At 34.3% G+C, this 26460-nt stretch overlaps 2 protein-coding genes across 3 annotated transcripts; both read left to right on the top strand.

Annotated features, from left to right (window-relative positions):
- The first annotated feature begins 1823 nt into the window (after window positions 1-1823).
- On the top strand, window positions 1824-4915 carry LOC146953514 (peptidyl-prolyl cis-trans isomerase CYP21-4-like). Its single transcript, XM_085710445.1, has 8 exons — window positions 1824-1956; window positions 2521-2677; window positions 2926-2965; window positions 3204-3254; window positions 3377-3462; window positions 3953-4078; window positions 4196-4346; window positions 4565-4915. Exons 2-8 carry the CDS (start codon window positions 2526-2528, stop codon window positions 4649-4651), a joined length of 693 nt encoding a protein of 230 aa, XP_085566571.1. The 5' UTR covers window positions 1824-1956; window positions 2521-2525; the 3' UTR covers window positions 4652-4915.
- A 6262-nt stretch (window positions 4916-11177) lies between these two features.
- Window positions 11178-21428, top strand: ETL1 (SNF2 domain-containing protein / helicase domain-containing protein). 2 transcript variants are annotated; one of them, XR_015010608.1, is made up of 12 exons: window positions 11178-11838; window positions 11942-12059; window positions 12770-12810; window positions 12902-13152; window positions 13237-13417; window positions 15365-15550; window positions 16075-16248; window positions 16361-16519; window positions 18216-18293; window positions 18396-18532; window positions 20558-20769; window positions 20889-21428. XR_015010608.1 is itself a non-coding variant. In XM_085710439.1 (12 exons), exons 1-12 carry the CDS (start codon window positions 11299-11301, stop codon window positions 21049-21051), a joined length of 2247 nt encoding a protein of 748 aa, XP_085566565.1. In that variant the 5' UTR covers window positions 11178-11298; the 3' UTR covers window positions 21052-21428. The 2 variants fall into 2 exon arrangements, 1 of the variants encoding a protein (XP_085566565.1); XM_085710439.1 differs by having other exon boundaries at window positions 20551-20769.
- The last annotated feature ends 5032 nt before the right edge of the window (window positions 21429-26460 follow it).

The raw sequence follows: 26460 nt of genomic DNA, 5'->3' as shown, positions 1-26460 counted from the left end.
CGATATTTGTAGATTATGAGAAGTATATATATCAAAGGAAATAATTTTAGAAGGAAAGTATTTAGATATGTCCCTTGTTTGCACGTAACTCCAACAAACAATTCATGTATATAGTTTCTTAAGGTCTGAAACTCAATGTTATGTTCATAAGTGAGCTTTTTGTGTTTCATTGTTTTCAAGAAGGGTCTAATTCTGATTTTCGGATCTCAAGTTTGAAATTTGCAAATGACGCTTACATTATGAAACACAGACACGAGACGAACACTGACACAGTTAATAGTTTGAAAAAAAAATCACATAATTCAGTGTAATTACAAGTGTCGGACACGACACGTGTCCGACACCAGGACACGCCTAATCCGAGGAGTGTCCGTGCTTCACAGGAAGGATAAATGTTTGTCTAATATCACAATGAATAAGAATAAATTTTAGGTATTTGATCTTTGGTTGGGGCTTGTAGTGAATTTCCATAAGAGGTTGTTGGTTGGAGTTAGTATAAGAAGTTTTTGGTTGTAGAAAGTGTCCTTTGTGCTTAATTGTAGATGTCAAAAACTATTGTTCAAGTATTTTAATCTTCTGATTGCATGCAATCCAATAAGAAGCTTATGATCTTGTCTCCCATAATAAAGAAAAAAAGTTATCTGTTTCAAACTATTGTAACTTATATATGGTTGACCATCTTGTACTACTCAAAACTGACTTATCTACATTGTTTGTCTATTTTCTATGTTTTTACAAGGTTCCTTCAAGTATTGTTTCTCAAATTGAATCTTTGTTTGGAGTATTTTTATGGGGGAGAGGGTAGTGATGAGGTGATTTGATTGAATATCATGTAACAAGTTTGTCTAGATCGTTAAAAAGGTGCGTTAGAAGTTCATAGTGTTCTTAAATTTAATCTTGCTTTGTTTCATGAGTGATTTTGGAGGTTAAAAAAATAGGGTTGATCCCTATAAATATTTAGAATTTTATTTTTAGTCCCTGCAAATAAAAATCACACTTTTTATTTGTCTTTTTTTTTAATGTCATGTCATTTAAGATATTGCCATATCATTAAATTGATAGTCAAAATTATAGTTTGGTCAAAATTTATATAACGGAGAACTAAAATTGCGTTATTATAAAGAGGAGGATCAAAACTACGGTTTTATCAAAATAGGGGGGGAGTGAAATTGCATTTAAACCTATCATAATTTAGGAGACTAACAAAATATTTCTCACTTATAAATTATACACAAAATTTATATATTGTACAAATATTTGCCAATGATATTTAAAAAAGACGGTACTACAAATATATTCTTACTCTCCCAACTACTTTTGTACAAATATTTGTCATTGATATTTAAAAATGTCAGGATTGAGATCTTTAATTTGTTATTTCTAATATTTTGACAAGTTTTTAGTCTATCATTTTTTTTTTCCAAGTAGTTTAATAGCTAGAGTTCACCTTTATCATTTTTTTTCCAAGTAGTTTAGTAGCTAGAGTTCACCTTTAAGGTGAACCCCAATCCCTGTGTATATCATGCATTGTTTCTACTAACTGAGCTAAACTTACGCGTACCAGTCTACCACTGTATTATATTTAATAACGACTATTTGCCCTAAACAAGTTAAAACTTAAAACGAGACAGCAAACGGTAGCTACGTATGTGTTTTTCAATAAGATAAAGTAGAGCGAAAACATCTTTCAAACTTGGTTCCTGTCTTGTTCGAAAATAAGCATACATTTTCATTGATGTGCTTTCTTCATCTTTTTTCTATTGCTTCTCCTCATAAATCCAACACTCTTTTCTTTTCATTCTCACACTTTCTGCTCTTTTCATTCTCACACCTTCATCGATCATTCATTCAGGTTCAATACTTTTATTCCCATCTTCATTAATGAATGACTTGTTTCCAACATATGAATGTGGAAAGAAAAGAGTTTTGCTATATTTGAGTTATGATGAATAATAGGTATCTTAAAGTTTTTTTATCGAGTTTGAGAGGAATATTTTTGCTATGAAAAAACATGCTCGTAGAAATTCTTACATGTGAATTCTCAAAGCTCTTAAACATGTTGGAATTTTTTTTTTATTCGTATGTCCTTTTTTTTATGGGAATTTATTTTTTAAGTCATTGGATTAAGTTGGAATATTTGTAAGTTACTCTCTATGATCCTATTATAAAAAAAAAAAAAAATTGCTTTTTTTATAATATAGACCGGAGGGAGTAACTAAAAATGAGAAATGGTTGGTCTCGATATAGAATAAATTGGGTGATTTTGTTGGCATTATTATTAGTGTTGCCAATGTTTAGGCGCTTTAGCGGCTACTTAACAACCTTTTTGTGTACTAGCGTATCGCACAACAATATCGATTTGTTCAAATTCTATGGCGCAATTTTGTGGCCGCTATTTGACAATACCGGTTATGCGTGATGTTTATCATAATTTTGTTGTGGTTGATTATTTTTTTCATTTGGAAGGCTTGTGTTTGATTTGTTGATTGAAAATTAATGACCCTTTAACTTGATGATTAGGATAAATGGGGAGAATTAAACCTCAAGCTCTGCTACAACAAAGCAAAAGGAAGAAGGTCCCTTATCACATGAGTCCAATAAATATTGTATTTTACACATTGACTCTTGTCATATTTGTGTTTTTTCTCTTTGCTACATTCAAACATTGGTCTAATAGGTCAGTAAATTGAATGTGAAAGTTGATTCATAGTGATAAATGATATATGCAATACATTCCTTTTTTCCTGAACACTAAACAATGGAAGATGAAGTACATAACCAAGTTGGTCATTGAATTTATAGGGTTGTTATAGGGTTGTTTCAACCCTGTCTCACATTATTAAACTTCCAAAATCAAAGTTCCTCCCTCTGATTCAGAAGTGCATCATCTGTAATCTAATAATTTATCATCTTATCTGCATTCAGGACAAGATTTCAATCAGCGAACCATGCCTCAGTCTTTGAGGTAAATCCTTAAATTACATTTTAACATTATCATAAACTCTTCAGCTATTTTACATTCTTTTGTTGTCTGGTACCTTTCCCAAGTTTTTTGCTCTTTTTACTATTTAGAAGTGTATATTATAAGTATGTTTTATTTTTTTCCATTCAGATAGAGTTGCTTGAATAGACTATTATTTTCTTTAGGTCCTTGATTAATATAATGAATTGTAGATATTCTTACAGAAACTACTTTTCTGTAGGATGAAAATCCTTCTGTAGAATCCAAGAAATCAGATCTACCTGGATATGCTGTAAGTTTTTCATTCACCAAGCTGCAGTAAAATTAGTTTTTAGTTATGTTTAGAATGCTCAACAGTTAAAATTAGTTTTTATATTTCATAAAATGGCTACTCACTTGTGTTCCATATCTCAGGTTTTAAGAACCTCTAAAGGTCCTATAATAATAGAACTTTACAAGGAAAGTGTTCCTGAAGTTGTTGATGAATTCATTGACTTGTGGTGAGTACTTCATTCGTTTTTCGTTTTTGTTGTGTTATGATTTTATTTGGAGAACATGAAAGGGAAAAGTTGAATTTTTTTTGCTATGGATGATTGGAGTATTCCAAATTAGTATTTACATAACTTTTGTAGTTTCTGAACTCTTGAATATTTTTTTTTGAACAACTGAACTCTTGAATATTAAAAGTACTTTGCGCTAACTCGCTATGAAACTCATTCTCTCTGAACACTTTTGTATGAAACAAACTTGGTATCTGGAATTTATAGCACTCACACATACTGCACACCAACTACGTGCATTAGACCCCGATGGTTCTTTGGTTTATTTCTTAAATTTAAAAACAGTTCATTCTTATGATTAGGTCTTTTTAGGAGACGAATTATAGGCCTATAAGCCTAGTCACTACTTTTTACTGGTTTTTTTGTGTAGTATTTGTCCACTCCATTTGTGTAAGTAAACTTTCAGCCTTAACTAAACTTGTTTTTGCAGTCAAAAGGGGCACTTCAAAGGGATTCTTTTTCACCAAGTAATTAAGCACTATGTGATTCAGGCAAGCCGTAACAAAGGGTCGGGATCTACTGAAGATTGGAACCTGCGAGGGAAGAAGTATACAAGGTTCTCTTATTCTTTATTTCACAACTTGATGTTTATGATATCCTTAGACCTAGTGATAATCTACCCGCGAGTTGCATAATTTTTCTGATTACTTAATATCGTGATGATTCATTATAGTATGAAACACGATGCGTTCATGCTCGGAACTTCCAAAGATAAATACTTCAATAAAGGATTTGATCTTTGCATCACAACTGCACCAATACCAGATCTAAATGAGAAACTTACTGTTTTTGGCCGGGTCGTAAAGGGAGAGGACGTAGTTCAGGTAACTGATTTTTTTTATATCTGTTATATGTTTTGTGCTTAATTTTGTTAACATTCCCTATTGTTGCTTATTCTATAATTTTTAGGTAACTTTGTGATGTATTTATATAAAAAAATTTGACAAATTATCGTTTCTAATGCGCAAACCTTCTGATCAAAATCAAAATGGGTTGCATGATTACAGTTAATATTGATAGTTTCACAATCAATCTTATCCAGGAAATTGAAGAAGTGGATACAGATGAACATTACCAACCAAAAATTTCTATTGGGATAATTGATGTGGATCTTAGACAAATGATGTGAAGGCTCTCTGTCTGAACCAATGGCGCAACGATTCCTCATAATTTTTTTAACGATATCCTGTTTTGGTACTCTAGTCTTCTACAGAGATGACGAACCTCAAAGATTTTACCTTCATTTGGTTAATTATGAGCTTTGACGCAGTTTTAGCTACATGTTTCAATTGCTCATGTAGGGTTTATGGATTCTGCTTTTTCCAACTTTCTGTCATTTGTAACACAAAGGGGGTACTAAATGAGGTATATAAATGGCTTTTTTGTTTTGCTACCTATGCAGTTCATGTAACTTGTGTCACAATGGATACGCCAAAGTGATTGTCGAATAAGTTATGAGACTAGATCAGCACTAACAATAGGAGATAAGACTGAAAAAGGTATACAATAATGTTGTAATCTCGATAATAAACAATAATGAAATAGGTAACAAGAATGGTGATAATGTTACAAAGGTTAGGAAGGATACAAGAGTCCATGAACACATTCCCCTTCATTTCCAGATACAAGAGTCCAAACCCCGACAGAGTCCTCGCTAACAGATGCCAGGAACTCACCAGAAGGATCCCAACACACAGAATGAATTGACTTTATGTGACCCTGCAATTCATAGCAGTATATTCCAATCAGCATGCTCATAGGAAGAGTATAAAAAAGACAACAATTACTAGTAGTGAGTTACATAACATCACAGACAAAGTAAACCACAAAATAGGTAGTAAACAACCTTTTTTTCCCTTCTCCAAAGACAATCATGATGATTTAATTTGTATTTTTTTCTACTAAGGCTATATTATTTTTCAAATCAAAGTCTATAAGTCTGCAAAGTAAATACAGCACATATCATGAGGCAGGGGAAACAAAAAAAATGCACAGTGTAGTGTCAAAAACTATAAATTATCGGCAAATAATTTGGCAGCGTTACACTGCTCAATAACTTTGAATCGGATGCATATTTTACAGAACTCGTTGTTTGATTGAAAGTCTGTATCATATAGATAATAATCAAAGCGGTGTTATCACCTAAATGATAATCAACAATCAATTTACTTAAATTGGTTTCTGATGTTAACCAGATAGAATGAAGAATGTTTCAGACTCTAGACGAAATGCATATTTAATTGAAAGAATTTGTCCTACATTCAACAAAGAGACTTTAAACTTTTATTGTTAACCAACCTTAAGTGAATATCGACATGCTTGTATCTAGACATCAAGTATAGAGACAACCTTCTCTGAAGCTGCAGCAAGGTATCTCCCTAGCCAAGGTTGAAATCTTATCTGTGCAGTGCCAGTGCCACCCTAATTGGTAAATAAGAAAATTGTCAGTTTTGGCAAACTACTAAAACAAACAATTGTAAATAAAGTAAGACAAGGCTGAAGTACACCTTTGATACGCTAGTACAACTGCCATTTTTAATACTCCAATATCTTATCTCGCCGTCAAAATCATAAGCTATTGTCGAATAACAGAAAAGAAAAACACAGAGTCATTTCATGCATTCCTTCACAATAACATTCTTTGATTTTGAATCACTTGGAACCAAACCAAAATGCGAGGAAGCTTTCAGTTGTTTTACTATATGCACAGAAAACCAACAATTACTTGTTTTTAACTTGGTCGCTTTATGTTTAAACTTGTGATTTGTTAGAAATGTAAAAATGCATAGAAAGGATCAAGGCAGGTTTTTTAACTTGAGTACAACTACTATAGGAAATTAGCCTACCTTGTGAGTAGAGAGTATTTGATAACCCCTCTGAACGGTTTTGTACTGCCAGATTAGCTAGGCAAGCTTCATGCACCCAACGAAAATGCCATGTTTTCCAAATACAGTTCATAACGGATCCATCAAGCAAATTATGATTTTTTCTTGAACATATAGAACCCAGAACTTTCATTAAAATATGTTCATTGTCTTAGGATAGAGGAGCAATCATTTAAAGTATGATTTTGTTCAAGTTTGGGAGAGAGAGGAGGCTTACTTGTAGGTCAAGTAACAAGGTCATTTTTTAAATACTACCTTGACAACAATAGAGAATGAAAAGAAAAAACATTGGAAAAACAGTAGAAAAACAAGAAAATAGAATAAGTTATCAAGAATAGTCTGTAACAACGTGTATATCACAAAGGGTTCGTAAAATCAAAATACGTGATTTGTGAATAGTTTTGTTTCTGGTAAATATCAAATGTGTGAATGCTCCTCTATACTAAGGCCAATTTGATTCAAACACTCATACACATGACATTTCTTTTGTAACCAGATCTCATTACAACCCTTAAAAGACCATAGTGATGTATGCTCCTCTATGCTTTTAGATGAATGCATAACTTAATCAGGATGTTAGCACGATTTTCGGATGCGAGTTCAAGTCCACACATGTTCTTCATATTTCATTATCTACTTACAAAAAAATGTGTCATGTGTGATTCGTGTTTTGAATAAAGTTCACATTCATGGTCTGATTCTAGGTTAGGGGTAAACATAAGACTTGCTTGTACAATTCACTTTTGAATCATGCATTACAAAGTGTTCTTTTAAAACTGATTGATTCACTAAGAAACTATGTAAATAATTTCTCACATTTTATCGGTTTTGAGCATGACTACACCAATACTGAGTAAAAGAAGGCAAGCACACACGCCAGAAGCCAAGTCAAAGCATCACAAAGACATTTGGTGAAAAGCACGATTCGCTAGGCGAGCTTCGTATGGTGAAAGCAATCCAAAACAGAGAGTTCCAAAAGGAAAAGCCAAAGACATTTCGCTAGGCGAGATTTGGTCCGTTAAGCGAACTAAGTCGTTTCAAGAAAATATCTGAAGTCAACTGGTTTTTCCCTCCATTGAAGAAAACTCGATTTGTGAGGCGAGCTTGACTTTGCCTAGCGAATTTAGGATTTCAAAACCTCTATAAATAAAGGTGTAGGTCATTTATGTGAATACAAACCATTGTAAAATTTAACCAAATAGAGAGAGGGGGCAGAGGGAGGAGTTACCATTGGAGGGCTAATGAAGCTTAGAGATAAGCTTGTTGATGCTTTCTTAACATCTTTCAACTCTCTTGTGTTTGTTATGCTTTCCATGGGTAATTAAACTTTCTTGTGTTGGGATTTGATGTAAATAACTAGGAATCTATGTACTTCTCTTAATTTGGTTGGTTGTGTATGATTTATGCATTCAATATGATTTTAGTTTAAATCCATTCTTAATGTTTTGTCGACGATGTAGTGTTCCACAATTGATCTTTTGATTTAGTCAGAGCCTAGTAAGTTTGACTATCTAAAGGATATGGTTTAAATTATGTATAAGTGCTATCGCTTGAGAGATCGCGGGAAGGTCTATATTCGTGTATAACTTTTCGAGTTTATGCCATAAAAACAATCGACTATTTTGCCACAGATGTATCAGAAGTCAGTTGTTTCTATGGATCTCGCGTTGTTAACCTTAGCGGGAGACGTATGCTGAGGGATATGTGGAGTTATATCTGAACATAAAAAATATATAATCGATTAAGAGAAAACATACGAGGAATAGTTATTGAAATTCAATCCCAACACAACTCTATCTATTTTGTTTCAGTTTACTTTGAATCAAGTCACTAAACACTTTTATAAACACTAGTTTGTCTTACAAACTTAAATCGAGCTAAGTGCGGTCTTTGTGGATTCAATATTTTTTTTTTTGATAAAAAATCAGCATACTTACCACTATGTTTAGAAAATCTGAAATTTGTCTTGTCCTTTTTATCTGTATGCTTCCTTTCCATCTTCAAGGCTCTCACGTGTATTATCTTCTATATTGAATCTAAAATAAAAAATTGGAGGGTGGTGGCGGTGAGGATTTCAAGATAATTCAGCGGGTTAATTGAGATACTATTTGTTTGGATAAAGAGAAACGAGGGTTTGAAATTTGGAGGTTGAAGGAATTTAATTTGGCTTTGCTTGGTAATTTATGGTGGAAGTTGTATGTGGAAAGCAGGTGTTTCTGGTATAAGGTGTTGATTGTCTGTTATGGTGAGGAAGGGAGGCGTATTAGGGATGGTGGGAGCTAATATGTAATGGGTCATCTACATTAGTTTAGTGAGACCCTTGGTTGGAGAAAGGACCCTTACGTGTTAGGTTCAAACGTCTTTTTGACTTATCATAAAACAAACTTTTAATGGTTCATGACATGAATTTATTGAGTTGGGGGGGGGGGGGTGGAAATGGAGGCGATGGTTGCTAATTTGGAAAGAAAAGTGTTGTGAGCTGTTAAATTTATTGTTTTGCAAGATGGAATAGAGGACTGGTGGTTGTGGCTTCTGGAGCCAACTAAAGGTTACACGGTTAGTGGAGTTTACCATATGTTGTAATCCATGGAGCTTGGTGGTCGTTCTGAAGTTACAAACACTATCTAGAATAAAGCTATTCTGTTGAAAGTAACTCTTTTGGATTGACGGTTGATTCGTAATCGAATCCCTACTAAGGATAACTTGTTTCATCTAGGTATTATTACAGTTAGTTCTCAACTATGTGTGAGTGGTTGTGGAAGCAACGAAAATGTTGATCATATATTTATGGGCTGTGATTTCTTTGGTAGAATTTGATCGTTAGTGTCACATTGGTTAGACATTGTTTCGGTCAATTTAGTGTGCCTATCTAATCACATAATCAAATTCGGTCATTTAGGTCAATTTTCAAAAAGTGTGTGTGCTCGTCATTACATCTCATTTGATTATTTTGTGTTTGCGTGGTTTCGAAGAAAAGAAATTATCACATCATTTGGCAAAAGGAAAATCTATACAATTTTTTGTTGGCAAAGTAAAGTTGTTTTCTTATTGGTGATTGAAGACAAAAAAATACTAATTATTTTTTACTTTTTGTTTTTGGCGGCTTACACCCCTTTTATGTTTGGGAGTGGTCAGTTAATTCTTTAGCTTCTTGCTTATTATCGCTTTTCTTTTGTTGGTATAAGGGATCAAACTTGATGTCAATTTTATTCTGACACTTGTTATGCCAGGTAGAACTTTGTGTTTCGGTTAGTATATATCATTTTGACCCTTTCAAAAAAATAATATCAACAACGTAATTCCATTTTATTTTTCCAAATTATTTATTCCAAAAGTTCAATTTTTTGTCTACACTTTCTTCAAAAGAATTTTCTGTCAAAGTAAATAGGTTTAAGGTCTTGGCGGCCCGATATGGTATGTCGGGAACGCGCATGCAGCAGGGAGGGCGTGCTTGTTCTTCATGGTGGAGGGAGGTAGGGTGCATCCGTGATGGGATGGGGGGAGATGGGTATAGGTGGTTTGCGGATAGGGTAAGGAGGAAGGTGGGTAATGGTGTTAATACTCTTTTTTGGACGGATAGGTGGGTTGGGGAGGTGCCTTTGTGTGATGTCGGTGGCTGAGATGTTTTCCTTAGGTTGGAAGGAAGGGGGAGAAACTTGGAAATGGAGGCGTCGGTTGTTTGCATGGGAGGAGGGGATGGTGGGTGAGTGTAGGGCTATTTTACTTGATGTCATTTTACAGGTTAATAGTCCAGATGAATGGAAGTGGCTTCCCAATCAAGGTGATGGTTACACTGTTCGTGGTGCCTATCAGTTGCTCACTCATCAGGAGAATCATCACTTGGATACGGTCTTGGACAACGTTTGGCATAAACAAGTTTCATTGAAGGTGTCTATTTGTGCTTGGCGCCTTTTGCGCAATAGATTGCCGACTAAGGATAACTTGGTTCGACGAGGCATTATTTCAATAGAGGGTCATTTTTGTGTTAGTGTTGCAGTCACATAGAATTACCTTATCATTTGTTCCTTCATTGCAGTTTATTCAGTTCCCTGTGGATGCAAGTGCGGTCTTGGATTGGTTTTAATTCTGTTGATCCTAATAATATCATGGATCATTTTATTCAGTTCTCCCACTCTACAGGAGGTTCTCGTGCTAGCTGAAATTTTATACAATAACTTTGGTTTACATTAGTGTGGGTCTTGTGGACAAAAAGAAATAATAAGTTGTTTAAATTAAAAGAAAGGTCAATTATGCAATTGTTAGATAAACTACAATTGATTTCTTTTTGGTGGCTGAAGGCAAGTCCCGTTTGGATTGAACTTATTTTGAACTTATGAAAAATAGCTTAAACAAATAAATAAACTTTTCTATTAATCTATAAATTTCCACTGACGAAAATTGTATCTTATAAGTAGTTTTTTTTTCATACACTACCTTAACAAGCCTATGAACATAACAAATAAAAGCGTATTTATTCACATAAAATACTAATCACATAAAGACTAAAACTGAAATTCTAAATATTTATAAAAATCATTTACTTAATTAATACATAAAATACTAAAACAGATTTTTTTTTTAAGAGGTAATACATAAAATAGTTAAGAATATTATTAGGAATATTTTTACATAAAATAGTTTTTTGTTGTTGAGATTTATTATTAGGAATACAAAAACTGAAATTCTAAAAAGGAAAGTAGGGAGGGAGCATAAGAAATTAGGTAGTATAGTTAGCAAGTATTAATAGTTTCTCATGAGAGCGTCATCGGTCGCGGGTGCCGTATTCCAAACGTCGATTGAATAGTATACACCTACGCCTTTACATTCCCCGCGCTCGTTACTTTCCTCTCTCATTTTCAACTTCTCCAATTTCTAGGGCACACACAGAAAAATGAAACCCGAGTTATACGAAATCTCCGACGACGAATGGGAGAATCACTCTTTCAAACCCTCACGTGTTTTAAAACGACCTCGTTCTCCTCCTCCGCCTCTCGAATCTTTCTATTATAAACCACCGCAACCACCACCTCCTCCTTCTTCTTCTGTAACCGTTTCCGACGACGACGATTGCTTTGAAATACCGCGAAATACCGATAATATCCTTGATGAATTGGATGATACTGAATGTGATGCGGCGGCTGCTGCTGCTCCGGCGGCGAAACCTGGACGGAGGTTTATTATAGATGATGAGGATGAAGAGGATGGAGATGGAGGTAGTGGTGGTGGTGTGGATTTGTATGAGATTGATTCAACTGAAGATGAAATTGAGGACGCAATTGAAGACGCAAATGAAGATGATTTGGTTGGTAAAGCTTTGCAAAAGTGTGCCAGGATTTCGGTGGAGTTGAAAGGGGAGTTGTTTGGTTCTTCTGGTGCGGTTTGTGATAGGTATTCTGAAGTTGAATCTTCTTCGGTTAGAATTGTTACTCAGGTAATGGTTATAGTTGATTGTATTTTGTTGCTTTTTTTGGTGGTTTTGAGTTATGGAGTTTGATTTGAGGGGTTTCTGAAGTGTGATTGTGTGGTTTTTGTAGGATGATGTTGATGTTGCGTGTGGTTCCGAGGATTCAGATTTTCAACCGTTGTTAAAGCCGTATCAGCTTGTTGGTGTTAATTTTTTGCTGTTGTTGTATCGGAAGAGGATTGGAGGAGGTAATTTTTTAGGGTTTTTGGTTACATTGTGGTGAATTTGAATTTTGTAGAACGATTTTATGTGATGTGGTGTTGCATTCATTGTCGTGGAACGATTTTTCTATGAAGCACTGACACATGCATGGACACCGATCACGACAGTGACACATTGCACCGGTAGTGATTTGATAAAATGACAATTGAATGTAATCACATGTCAAAATGGTGTCGGTGTCGGACCCGGACACCAGGCATGCCTCAGATCAGAAGTGATGGCGCTTCAGAGGTATTTTTGGTGTTTGCAGCTCCTGAGTTTGTGTTTATTGGTACATCATTGTGTAGTGCTGCTGTTATTTTGTTTTTAAGATTTCTGGTTATCATTATCGTACAGTGTTTGGACTTTAGGGGTTAGTATGGTTGTCATGAATCTCTTGTTTGACTTTTGATTTCATGTGTCACAGACATTATTGTGTGTATAGTGCCACTGTGATTTCATTATGGATTTCTCAATCTTGGTGCTGCATCATTGGATTCATTGTTGTGGAACGACATGCATGCTGTGTGTTTGCAGCTTTCAAGTTTGTGTTTATTTGAGCATGATTGTGTGTATATTGCTACTGTGATTTTTTTCAAGCTTTGTGGTTTTGATTATGTTACAGTATTTGTGCTTTAGTGTTTAGTATGGTTGTCATGAATCTTGTGATTGACTTTTGATTTCATGTGTCATACAGCCATATTGGCAGATGAAATGGGCCTTGGCAAAACGGTTCAGGTGTGTTGTCCTGTTTTTTGTTCATTTCTCTAATTTTGCTTGTAAGATTTGACAATTTAGAGTAAGATATGTCATGTGTTTTTGTTTTTAGGCAATCACATATTTGACTTTGTTGAATCACTTGCACAACGATTCTGGTCCACATCTTATAGTTTGTCCTGCTTCTGTTTTGGAAAACTGGGAAAGGGAACTAAAGAAGTGGTGCCCGTCCTTTTCTGTCCTTCAATATCACGGGTCTGCACGCGCAGCATACTGCAAGGAGTTGAATTCCTTGTCCAAGTCAGGATTGCCTCCTCCATTTAATGTTCTTCTCGTCTGTTATTCACTTTTCGAACGACACAGGTTCTCTTTCCTCTATACTTTTGGGCTACTTATATGACGCTTTTCATAGGTTGATTATAGTTTTAAAATATATATTTGTTCTAGTGCACAGCAGAAAGATGATCGTAAAATCCTGAAGCGTTGGAAGTGGAGCTGTGTGCTGATGGATGAGGCACATGCTTTGAAGGACAAAAATAGTTTTAGGTGGAAAAATCTGATGTCTGTTGCTCGAAATGCGAACCAACGCTTGATGCTGACAGGGACGCCTCTTCAAAATGATCTACATGTATGTATAACTTAGTGTTGTGTGGCTGTTTTTTCATTTATATGTTTCAAGTTACTGAACAAATCACTGGAATATTTTTTTCTCGCACAAAATATCTATATGTTTTGGCTGGGCAATATTACAATGTTATATGCTAAGTTCATGTTTTGCAAACTCAATTCGTCGCTGAAGTCGGATAAAACTACTTACCTTCTACTCTGCTAAGTCTTAAATCTCTCACATTTCATAGTGGCATAGTGACTATTAGCTTAAATGTTAAGCGTCGTAATTGTTTGATACTTCCTTTTTATAGTTGGACGTATCCATGTTTCGTTCCGATTCTCAAGTGGTTAATATTAAGAAAGAGACTGACATTATGAATTTATGATGGCAACTGGAATTTAATATAGGAATGAAGTGAAAATTAAATATAGGAATGAAGGGAAAATTCAAGGAGTGAGCCATCATTACTGTGTATAAGGAAATATGGAAACAGAAAGTGGAAAATTTCATTGAAGCAAAATTCCTCTAAGAGGAGTCCTCTTCCCTATGGTAGTAGCCAGACCCCACAATCATCAAAATGATTCTCCACCCTCCCCATCCCCACCGCTTACCTCATATTCACGTCATTTCCACTGATTCTTGCATCTTACTCCCTCCCTCTACTGCAATGTGTCCTGTTTGTTGGGAATCAGCAAAATAGGATCCTTTCCACAACTAACAGTTTTCCTTCCACTGCAGCTCCGCTCAGCCCACCTGATTTCCTCTCCTACACATGCTCTTTTTCTTCACTGTGTGATACATCCTCATGGGAGGTTCATGACTGGGCCCATTACATTACTTTTGGTTTGAAGCAATGGGTGGATGGGACTAAGCGGCAAAAGTTGAGGTTGAAAAATCATTTAGGAAGAAGAGATGGAGTGTTATATGTTTTGACTTTGAGTGATTTTGAGAGAAGTGAGTAGGATTTTTTCAGGTTTGAGGCTTTTAGAGGTGTTACTATAATTACATTTCGCTGATCACACCTTTTTCATATTTTAAGAGAGGTGTTAGATTTAGATATGTCCTAGGCTAATTAATCCTAGATTACACAAGTCTCTAGACTGTACAACTTACTAAGTTAGTGCTAAGTAGTTAAAGCATTCGATGTATTTAGTGTAAATACTATTATAAATATATGAGGTGTGATCTACCCAAGACCCACAATTTACACAGAACACACATAGTTTACAAAAAGAAATAAGTTTATCGCTTTTTACAGATTAGTGATTAAAGGATCGTTTAGTTAGTTGAGAAGTTTCTTGAAAGGAGAGGATTTTGTTACAAGGACCATATAGTTTGTATGTTTTTGTATAGACTATTGAGTGCTATTTCTGTTTTTGAATGGAAAATTAGCTTAAATTTTGTTCGTATTCTCTACCCTTATCTCTTCTTACTTTTATCACAAACTTTTACAGAATTCACATCTCACATGTCACCATCCCCGCCTTTCCCTGCTACTGTAGAATTCTTTTATTCCCATGATGAATATTCCATTTAGCCTTCACAGCACTGCCTACCTGCACAACTGGCACTATTGCTTGCCTAACAGATTTCTTCATTATTTTTGACATTAAAAAGTCTTTCATGAATATATTAGAAAATAAATTAACAAAACTGTTGTGCTTATTGATTATTACTGTAGTATGTAGCTTGTTGATCTCAATGTTGATGTGATTTCATATGATCAAAACCTCTGGTGTTTCATCCATATTATACTATATAGTTCCTTTTGAAAAACTGTATGGAAATACACAACTTGCTAGAAACATTTTGGAAGTTTGTGATAGGCTTGTGTAGTAACAGCTACTGCCAGGGAAAACAAAAGGAAAAAACCTGTCAATCTGTCATCTCTATCTGTCTCTTGGTTTTGCTGGTGTTAATATAAATATAATTCCTGAAGTAAGCCTTGTAATGAATTTGTTACAGGAGTTATGGTCTATGTTGGAGTTTATGATGCCTGATATTTTTGCTTCTGAAGATGTTGACTTAAAAAAGTTACTTAGTGCAGAAGATAGAGATTTAACTAGTCGTATGAAGTCTATATTAGGGCCATTTATTTTACGGCGCCTGAAATCTGATGTGATGCAGCAACTTGTTCGAAAAACACAGAAGGTATGTTTGTTACCTTTAGTTTCATTGAGTTAGTATCTCTGTTGTCAATAGCAGCCGCGCCACCTGCTATAGCGGAGCGTAGCGGAAAAAATCAGCCCACTGCTCCAAGCCGCGACAGAGTCAAAGCGGCCCGCTATTCAGCAGTGTGGAGTGGAGTCAGTGCTGCCAAAGCGGCCTCTACACACACACCATGCAGAAAGACGGGCTTGCCCATTACTTTAAACCGTTTTAAGGGTCGTTTTGTAATTTTTGAAACGTTAACTTCATGAATTATGGATACTTCATGAATTTTAAGTAATCTTTAAGGTATTTTAGTATTTCTTTTTGAACAATATGGTCTTTTAGTATTAAATATATTAGTTTCCGAGCCACAAAGCAGTGCCTGCTATGTGACCGGCTCCCGCGCCGCATTTCCGCTTTGACAACAGTAACGCTCTTCATCTTCAGCATATCCTGTTTCTTTATTTATTATTATAATAAGATTGTTATATACTATTGATTGAAGGCACACTGTGTTACTGCAGGTTCAATATGTCGTAATGGAAAAGCAACAGGAACATGCTTACAAGGAAGCCATTGAGGAGTATCGTGCTGTTTCACAAGCTCGGTTAACAAAATGTTCTGATCTGAACTCAAAAAATGTTCTTGAAGTTTTACCTCGACGGCAAATAAATAATTATTTTGTTCAGTTCCGCAAGGTTCGTTCTTTTGTACATATTTATATTTTGACTTAAAACCCTGTTATTTTCCTTTTTGGATTAACATAGCTTCTTTTCATTTTGTTATATATCTTGTTAATTCCTATTCCAGATTGCGAACCATCCCTTGTTGATAAGGCGAATTTATAATGATGAGGATGTTGTTCGCTTTGCTAGGAAACTACATCCAATAGGTGCTTTTGGCTTTGAATGTACTTTGGACAGAGTTATAGAGGAGCTTAAAAGTTACAATGACTTCTCCATTCACCGGGTAATCTTCTACTCTGAAAATGCAGTTTGTCTGTCTATCCCCATCTTTCAACATTATGTTCAAGTAATTCATTAGAATTGTTTTTCTTCTCTATTAAAATTGTCTGTTGCAATGAGGTTCCAGGTTTACTTAACCCTACTGGTGCAAAATTATGTCTGCGGCTCTTTAAGTTTGATCATTTTTCCGGATTAGTCCTTTAAGTTTTATTTTTCCCAATTTGGTCCTTTAGCTTACAATCTGTTTGCACCGTTAGTCCTTTGTCTCACTCTCAACAACAATTAGTGAAACCGGAAGCACGTAGCGATTAGGGTCCCTGTCTACTACTGCAATAAATTGTCCCCCATAATCCACTTTGTAAAGTAGCTTCGACAATCAACTTGACTGTGCTCTTGGGATTAGATCTTAACATTTCATGGTAGTAATATGGGAAAATGGTCAAACTTAAAGGACTGTAGACATAATTTAACACAACTTAAAGGCTAATAGTGCAAATAGAATGTAACATAAATGACCAATTAGGGGGGAAAAACCTAAAGGACCAATCTAGGAAACTGGTCAAACTTAAAGGACCGCAGACGTGATTTTGGCTAACCCTGCTTGTCAGTAGCACAGGACGTTGAATTAGTTGCTATAGAGCTCCCTCCACAAAGGGATCCAGAGAAGAGTTGGATTCTTTATATATCTTTTATAAGAAGTTTTACCTTGTATTTGCAAGAGGATTCAATCACTCAAACTACACCACCACCACCAACAACAACAACAATGGGGGAAAAGCTTATATTGCCCCACTCCCTTTTAGCCTTTAGGTCTAGGTTGAAGGAGAAAATGAAGTTTGGTCCATTAAGGCCCAATCTATAAAGATATACTATAAACATCATAAAAAGTTCAGCGATATGTTAGACTTTTAGATCAAAATAAAACAATAGTAGTTAGCAATATTAAACAAATAATAAAATAAAATAATATTATGACAAATACCTACATGATAAAATATTAGTAGTAATATTTACCAATAATAAAATAATTACTTGTATATATTTAGTATAAAAATACTTGATAGTATAATTTTTTTTAGAGAGTACAATAACACCAAGCCTTATCCCGCTAAATAGGGTCGGCAAAATATTTTAGAGTATTAATAATATAGCTACAAATTATTTAGATACTGTTATTTAGATAGATAAATTAGTACTTGGATATAAATTATTTTATATAATGTACATTAAATAAATGTAAGTTATTTTGGACACACACACATGTACATATGTATGTATGCATGCATAAATAATCAAAGAGCAGCCCTATCCCAGTTTCAAGGTCGGCCGCTCCGTTCTGCTCTCTGGGATTGACAACTATGATGGCGCCAACTTTTTTAAATTTAAGAATTTTCACCTCAAATGTTTTATACTATTGATTTCTAGCTACTATTTACTGTGTAGTCGATTTAGGTTTTCTGGTAACCATCCCATCAGTATTCATCTATTGCTCCGTCAATTTTTTGGCACGTTACATTTTCAGTTAGTTATCCCTAGGTGTGTAATGTGTTCTCATCATTATACTTGCAAAAACGTAGTACTCTTTAATAAATACAAGTTTTTACTGGCACTACAATTAATTTAACTTGATGGTAATTGTTGTTTCGGCTTTCTGCATATTGTTGGCTTAAATTTGAAGCCACAACTTTTTTGGTTTGCAGCTTTTACTAAATTATGGTACCAATGATAGAAAGGGGATCCTATCAGATAAACATGTTATGCTTTCTGCGAAATGTCGGGTATGATTTGAGACTCAAGATCTTGTAATTGTCAACTATACTGTTTTTGGCATGATTGTTTGCTGGGCATGCTGAGATTGAGCTACTCTGTGGATAATGTAGGCTTTAGCGGAACTTCTTCCATCACTAAAGAAGAGTGGTCACCGTGTTTTGATCTTTAGTCAATGGACATCAATGCTTGATATATTGGAGTGGGCTTTGGATGTCATTGGGTTGACCTACAAACGGCTTGATGGAAGGTAATGCTTTTATGACATTAAAATTAATTTCAGAATCAAATGATGTATGGTTTATGTGTGTTGTGCTGATAATGACGGAAGAATTGGTAAAATCTGTTTTGAGGGTTGAATGAATTTTTGTAATGTAAATAGGTGATCTTTAAGGTAGAAACTAGAAACAGATGAGGTTCTAGGCATGATGCAAGAGTTGAACCCACATTGTCATGACTGTGATGATGTGGTTTATTTCATTGGTCCAATTGCCAACATGGGCTGCAACTCCATATTTGTATGGCAGATTTTTGGCCGGCCAACAGTCTTCCATTGATAACACTTATTAACACCTGAATGTGTAGCTTTGACCTGGCTCACCTTTTTTTTTTTTTTTTTTTTTCTTTCTTCCATTTGCTTGTATTTAATTACTCCATCCGGACCGAATTATACAAGAAAGTTGAGTAAAAAACCAATGTCTTTGGTCCAAAATTTGAACCAAATACCTCAACTTTTGTTGGCCCAACTTTCTCTTATATTTAGGACCGGAGGGAGTACATTATTATGCATTGAGGAAGTCCCAAGTAAAAATAACAATGAGAAATGAAACAGAAAAAAGAAACAAGATTGATGTGGTAAAGATCTCTAGTCTGTTTTCACGAGAAGCTGGGGGTGGACTACAACTAGAAGCCATGAAACTGTATGTTATCCTTTCACTGTACAACTTTAAGGAAAGATAACTCTCTCTTCCGGATGGTTTTCCATTTGAAGGAATGCGATTTTTAGGACTGAGATGGAATTGCTAGAAACCTTTCATACTCTGTTTGGTTTTCATATTTGGGATGGGCTTAGTAATTTTCTCCCAAGAATGCATGATCACAAGACATTAATATCTGAAAAGAAATAAAATTGACTTTTTCCCTGCAAGAGATGCTGACATGGCAGAGAGGTGGCTAAGATTGACAAGGATGACATTGACTTTTGTCCCAACTCATGGTCCTTTTGATTGTAGCTCTTCTATTTTACCATTTGAATGAATGAAACTTATTTTACTGTCAAAAAAAAAAGGATGACATTGACTTTGGTTGTCAAACTGTTGAGTGAACACATAACTATACAAGTTTAGAACTTAGGCATCAAAGTCGAGTTAACTTTCTTGCACAATTGTTTTCTGCAAACTTATGCACACCCTCATAGAATCATGAGTCTGAGGACTATTAATCGGGTCTACAACATAATGGTTATTTTCTCCTAGATATGCCTACAATGACCATGATTTAAATAACCTAATTGTCACAGCTTAATGATCAGGCTCCATAGTGAACAAACCATTGACCTCATTGTTGTAGCATTTGATTCCACACTCTCGACGTAAACAAAGCCGCAAAGCAGAAAACATGAAGAAAGTCCATTGTTGCCCTTTGCAATGAACCCAACTGGCCAACATGATCACTGAACCCAACATTGATGAGGCAAAACCTATTCCCGTCATCCTTCACTTTCAGTAATCAGTGTTGTCAAATTTCGGCTATGGAGTTGAGGCATTGCGGTTTTTTTATTAGCTGTCCCATAGGACGAAAACTTATGATATATTCCATTGATAGCACTGTTAGTAATTTAAATCTTGTGGTTGTCAATTTTCCTATCGATATTGACCTTGTCATGCTATTCTTGTGTGATAAGTTGTGAAACTATTTTATGATATGGTCTGATCTAGTCTGTTTGGATGTTTGAATATTTACTATGCACGTAGTAAATTATTTTCCGAATAACAATTTTACACATTTGTTTTTACGATAAGAAGGTTTTTCTTGGCCAAGATATAGATGCAGGCCTTTAAACTTTTTAGTTTATAATTTTCTGTTTATGTGGTTGTTTTTCTTTACCTTTTCAAATAGTTTCAACTATTTTATACTAGTGTCTAGCATGGTTTTCAGTATCAAATATTTTATCAGCCAGTCTACTTCGCAGCATGACTGAAATATGCACCATTTCTAGTGTTGTTCTCCAAGTGCTTCTTTCCTTACTCTTTACTATTTGACTCCCAGCACACAGGTAGCAGAAAGGCAAACAATAGTCGACACATTCAATAATGATACTTCAATATTTGCATGCTTGCTTTCAACTAGAGCTGGTGGACAAGGCTTAAACTTAACTGGAGCTGATACGGTTGTGATTCATGACATGGATTTTAACCCACAGATTGATAGACAAGCAGAAGATCGTTGCCATCGAATTGGTCAAACAAAGCCTGTAACCGTATACAGGTATTTGCTCATTCTCACCCCTCACTCTCATTAACATTAAGAAAAGAAATTAGCCTTGGAATTTGGTTCCCTTTTAATGCTTTGGCGGATTGTTTTCTTATGATCATATTCCACTGCAGGCTGGTGACAAAGGGAACAGTTGATGAAAATGTGTATGAGATTGCAAAGAGAAAGCTAGGATTAGATGCTGCTGTTCTAGAATCCATGGAAGAGATCAAAGAAGGGGACATGCCTGAGAAGACGATGGGAGAGATATTGTCTGCAATTTTGTTAAATTATTGATTGAGCCAATAGAAACGCTTAGGTTTATATATCATCCTGTCTTCTACTTTTTCTCCCTAGGTTTGCACTTTTTTCTTTAGTACCGATCTTAATGATCCATTTAGACAAATTGGCCACCCTTGAAATCGGTACTGAAGACATATTTGCCGCCCTAGAAATTTGGAAGATTGCCAAATTGATGTACACTAGTCTTTATTCATGTATTGATGACATGAATAATCTCTATAGGTAGATAGTTCAATAGGAGAAATTAGTATTAAGAATCACAGTAGAAATTAGCATATTTGTTGAACATTACCCTTGAAGCCTCTTTGAACAAAGCTCATGTGTCGAAACTTCGTTCATTATTAATTGTTGAGTATTGAATATTTATATAAGTTGCAACTTTTTATTAGTCTGTTGTACCTGCTAGTGTTGGCCGGCGCAAGCACATCTGTGCACAATTTCCATTAGCCTTCGAAGGGAGAATATTCTCCAGCCTCACAATATATCAAAAGGAAAAAAGTAAAATGTATAAAGCAAACGTACGCCATCTATTTATTTGGATAATAGCTACAGATCATTTAAATGGATAACTTGAATCAACCTTTAAGTTTGCGAATTTATGAACCTAATTATACCATTGTTCATGGCACTTGATTATAACATTTAGTTCAGAGAAAAATATATTTCACTCACAGAATGACAATTTAGTTTGTACCAGATATTTCGTATTCTCAGGCTTGATATTTTCCGGTAAACCTCAATAAAGGCAATTTTCAGATACTATTGCAAAAATACTCTTCGTTAACACTTATCCCCCACCCTATATTATTTTCGATTGGTTTAAATGTGTCATTGGTCCCTGCACTTTCATCAGATTTTGGCACTGATCCCTGCACTTTGTAAAAATATTGGTATTGGTCCCTGCACTTTGTAAAAATATTGGTATTGGTCCCTCTGTTAACTTTCTGTTAAAAAAAAAACATAAAACTAACGGAGTGCCACGTGGACCAATCATTTCACGCCACGTGGCACCAATACCAATATTTTTACAAAGTGCAGGGACCAATACCAATATTTTTACAAAGTGCAGGGATCAATACCAATAGTTTTGTGTTTTTTTTTAACAGAAAATTAACAGAGGGACCAATACCAATATTTTTACAAAGTGCAGGGATCAATTCCAAACAAAAAAAAGTGCAAGGACCAATGCCAAAATCTGATGAAAGTGCAGGGACTAAAGACATATTTAAGCCTTTTGGATTTTATGTTCCAGAAGGGTAAAAACAGGCAAAATTCCTCCTTTTCTTTCCGGATTTTAGGATCCGAAAGTAAGGCGCACAAGTAATTTGGGACCGAAAAGAAATTCATTTGCAAAATAATGTGTGATATGATATAATTTTGGAATGAGCCAGGACACCTACCCATTTTTTTCTATCTGATGCAACGAGTTTGTAATAAGGTTTTGTAATTGTACACATCCTGCCCAGAACTTTTTAGCAAAGTTTTCATCTACGAGAATTTCATTAAACATTTAATAAAAATTTAAATGAATAAGTTAATGTGAACGAATTTTTATCAAAAGTGTAATTTGATATCAATTTGTGTTTATGGTATATAGCGCCAAACAAAGAAATTCTCTACTTTTTCTTTGTTGGCTTCAAATATGCTCTTTTTGATTTGTATAATTTGTCTATAGCTGATTTAGGGAATGAGTCCAAGCCATGGAAACGAAGCCCCACGTTGATATGTGTAGACAAATGCGTTTTAGATGAGACTTTCCTCATAAAGCAAGAGTTGTGTAAAAACAAAGAGTTGTAATGAGACAAGTTACGAAAGAAAGAGGAAGGATGCCAAATACTGTTACTCGTTATGTCACTCTTTACTAAAGTTCTTACGTACAATAAGATTTCAGTTTACGTCAACTTGATGCTACACAAAGAATCATCATCGATCCTCCCACTCTTTATCTACTTTTGTATCTAGTGTAGTGATTGCATCAAAGGCATTGAGTTGATCAATTTCCTCTTTTTCTCAACAATTCGATTCCATGAAAGGTTGCAAGTTTACCCCGTGAAAAATCCTTCAATGTAAAAAAACGTCCTTCAGTTGTTTCTTTCACAAGAGTACTATAGTACACTAAGATTGGTAATTATCCGGACATGCCGAACAAGTTTAGAGGTCTAAAACAAATTCTATTGTGAGACCTTTTATAATATAAAAAAATAAATGAAAATAAAATGAATGAAAAAAAATATAAGTTTTGCACGAGTCAAGAGTTGAAACCATAAATTAAAGAGGATATGAGACCTTCAACTTTACCAACTCAAATAAATAAACATTCATTATTAATTTGAGCCGACTCTAGTAGTCGTCCACTAACTACTTTGTCGAATAAAAATATTATTTGTGTCGTCCTATATCTATGCAAATATCCTTTGGTTAGGTGTTTAGTGGTCATTTTTCCCAAAAAGGGGCATCTATAAGGTGATCATCTAGTTAGACATATTGAACTTGTCTTAGAAATGATTATGGACAGGGAAATAATCTGTTATTTTTGCTGTTTGTTTTTGAACAAAGAGAAAGGAAAGATAGTGAGAAAAGGGAAAGAGGGTGAAAGATGAAATCTCCCCTTGTTTGGAACAAATGAAAGTGGAGAAAGAAAGATGAAATCTTCCCTTATATAAGTATAGATGTGTCATTTTTTAAAGACATGTCCATGACCGTCTCAAGAAGTATTGAGGCCTAAAACGAACTCTAAGAATGAGTTATTTTTAAAAAAAAATTTAAAACATTTTATATAATTGTTATTTTTTGGGCTTTTTAATATGCAAAATTGTTAGTTAAATTATCATAACTGATTTGATTTATCATTTTTTTTTCTTTCCGAAATAGATGATAAAACCAACTCTTTTAATCTTTGTTGACATAATGTCAATCATAGATAAGATTTATTAATTTTAATTGTGGAAACCTTAAATATTAAAAATATTTTTTACTGTCTCATTGCCAGTAATAATATATTACACACACGTTAAAAAATGTATAAATTTGGTGCCTATAACAAGGCTTTATTGGCCTAATGGTTAAGACAACCCTAGACATATCTTTATTTTCTTTCAACTTTTCTTCCCTTTCCCTCCTACCAAATAGCTAGGAATTCATCTTACTTTTCATTCACTCTCATTCCTTCAATATTCTTTTCTCTTACTTTCTTTCCTTCAATTTTTTCCTCGTCCAAACAAAGAATAGGAGTACGTGCATCAAACCCTCAAGATGTATCCATAAAGGCTAAGGAGTGACATTATTATTAGTAGTTTTGCTTATTTGTACTTCTTGTATCTTTGGTTGGAGTATCCCTCATGTCCTCCTTTATATATATATATATATATATATATATATATATATATATATATATATATATATATATATATATATATATATAAAAAAATGTTGGTAAAAGAGAGATATGCATCCCCGTCCACATCAAACTAGTGGATAGTTGAAATATTCGTTCATTCTATCTATTGTATCGGCTAAGATATCCCAAAAACTTAAGAGGAATGAGTTTTGTGTGTGTTTTCTTTTAATTATTAATATAGTTAGACTTAAATGTAGTTTTGATCCTCTATTTTGACAAAACCGCAATTGTAGGCCCTTATTTTTAATGGCTTAATTGCAGTTTTAATCCCCAAACTTTCCCAAAGTTGCGATTTTGACCCCCTAAGAAAAAAACTACAAAACCGCCCCCTAAGTTTTGCAACTGTAGCAGTTTTGGCCCCCTAAGGCAAAAATAAAAAATAAAAAATTGACACGTGGCACCTCACTTAGGGTGCCACGTCAGCGTAGACCGAGTCAAAATTGGCCTTGGGAGCCAAAACTGCCACAGTTGCAAAACATAAGGAGCGGTTTTGTAGTTATTTTTCTTAGGGGGCCAAAATCGCAACTTTGAGAAAGTTAGGGGGCTAAAACTGCAATTAAGCCATTTTTAATTGCACATTTTTAGTCTTCCATTTCAATTTTTTACCAACCAATAATTATAACCACCCAATTTGGTAACGTGACAATATATTAGATGACATGTCGTGAAGGTGAATGATCTAATTGCTCATAGTCTACAAAAATATAGGTGTTAAATTGAGTAGTGATCAATCTTACAAAACCAAAAGAAGATCAATTGAAATGATACAAGGGGATGTGAGTAAATAAATAGATCGCCATTGAAAAATGCTATTTGTCCCGATAAACTGGTTCACGACCAGACCACGACAGTGTTAAATTAAGTGCAGCATCAATCTACCTTTTATTCCACCCACTCCTGAATTGTAGCAATTGCTAATTAATCCAACGGTTATAAACTATTCGGGATAAATTCTGGACAAATCCCGTCGGGAGAAATAGCATTGATGATCGCCATTTCATCAAATTGAATAATCGAAATCGTAAATTGATAAAAAAAAAGATTAAAAGAGGAACTAAAATTACGCGATTAAATTAGAGAGACTGAAATTGTGGTTTTGTCAAAATAATGAAACTAAAACTATATATACACCTTATTGCTGTAAAAATAATTTGGGACTCATCCATAATGCCTGTACCAATTTATTTTGAGTTTCATAAAGTGGGGATATAATTTTAAAAAAGAAACTAGATTAATGATAATTTCATTGTAAGTTTTTTTTAATTATTTAACTAAAACTTTTTTTTAAAGGATTTATCACTCTATCTTGAGAATTAATTACATGGTTCTACCACACTAATTTTTTAAGTTTTTATTTTTATTTTGACAAACAAAATTTCACAATAAATTTTCTGAAAAAAATAATTCACAATAAATAGTCTCAATCATTTGGATTGTTAATCCGAATTAAATATATGAATAGTTATGTACAAAAGACGATTAATGAACATGGTAAGATGTCATAAATCATTAATCATCCGCTGCACATAATTAATGACAATTTTAAACACTATTAACCATTGCTTTTTTTTTTTGGTTACATTTAACCATGCTTTTTAAGTGCATGTATATACACAAATTGTGATTTTTTAGTGTATATATAAACACAAATTCAGTAACCAAAAAAAAAAAAACACAAATTCTGATTAAAAGACAATGTATACTTTGCCTAAAAAAACATAATGTATATTTGAGCACACGGAAATAATGTTTTTTTTTTTTGTCACAACACGGAAATAATGTATGTTAGAATGCAACTTTGACGCTTAGTTACAAACAATGGATTGATTTAAGTGGTAATGGACTTAAGCGATGGCGGGAAAAACTTTGACAATTAGTTTATGAATATTGTAGTTAATGATGTTTGAAAGTTTAATTACTTTCATGTGATGATTAATGAATTTCTTTTAATATTTAATTATTCCGCAGGCCTTTAAACTATTTGGAGATTTTTAAATATTTCATAT

This window comes from Medicago sativa, chromosome 1 (genome assembly GCF_051527215.1).
Source record: "Medicago sativa cultivar Bolivia chromosome 1, Bolivia_mono, whole genome shotgun sequence".
Taxonomy (NCBI): Eukaryota; Viridiplantae; Streptophyta; class Magnoliopsida; order Fabales; family Fabaceae; genus Medicago; species Medicago sativa.
Note: the sequence above shows the minus strand (reverse complement) of the source record. Positions and strands in the feature narration are given on the sequence as shown.

What these genes read in the sequence shown, in the direction of transcription:
- ETL1 (XM_085710439.1), top strand. Translation starts at nt 11,299, where the DNA reads ATGAAACCCGAGTTATACGAAATCTCCGACGACGAATGGGAGAATCAC. An exon ending in GCCTTGGCAAAACGGTTCAG is followed by an intron (nt 12,811 to 12,901) that starts GTGTGTTGTCCT and finishes TTTTGTTTTTAG; the next exon opens with GCAATCACATATTTGACTTT. An exon ending in TTGTTCGAAAAACACAGAAG is followed by an intron (nt 15,551 to 16,074) that starts GTATGTTTGTTA and finishes GTGTTACTGCAG; the next exon opens with GTTCAATATGTCGTAATGGA.
- LOC146953514 (XM_085710445.1), top strand. Translation starts at nt 2,526, where the DNA reads ATGGGGAGAATTAAACCTCAAGCTCTGCTACAACAAAGCAAAAGGAAG. An exon ending in GATGAATTCATTGACTTGTG is followed by an intron (nt 3,463 to 3,952) that starts GTGAGTACTTCA and finishes TTGTTTTTGCAG; the next exon opens with TCAAAAGGGGCACTTCAAAG. An exon ending in AGGGAGAGGACGTAGTTCAG is followed by an intron (nt 4,347 to 4,564) that starts GTAACTGATTTT and finishes AATCTTATCCAG; the next exon opens with GAAATTGAAGAAGTGGATAC.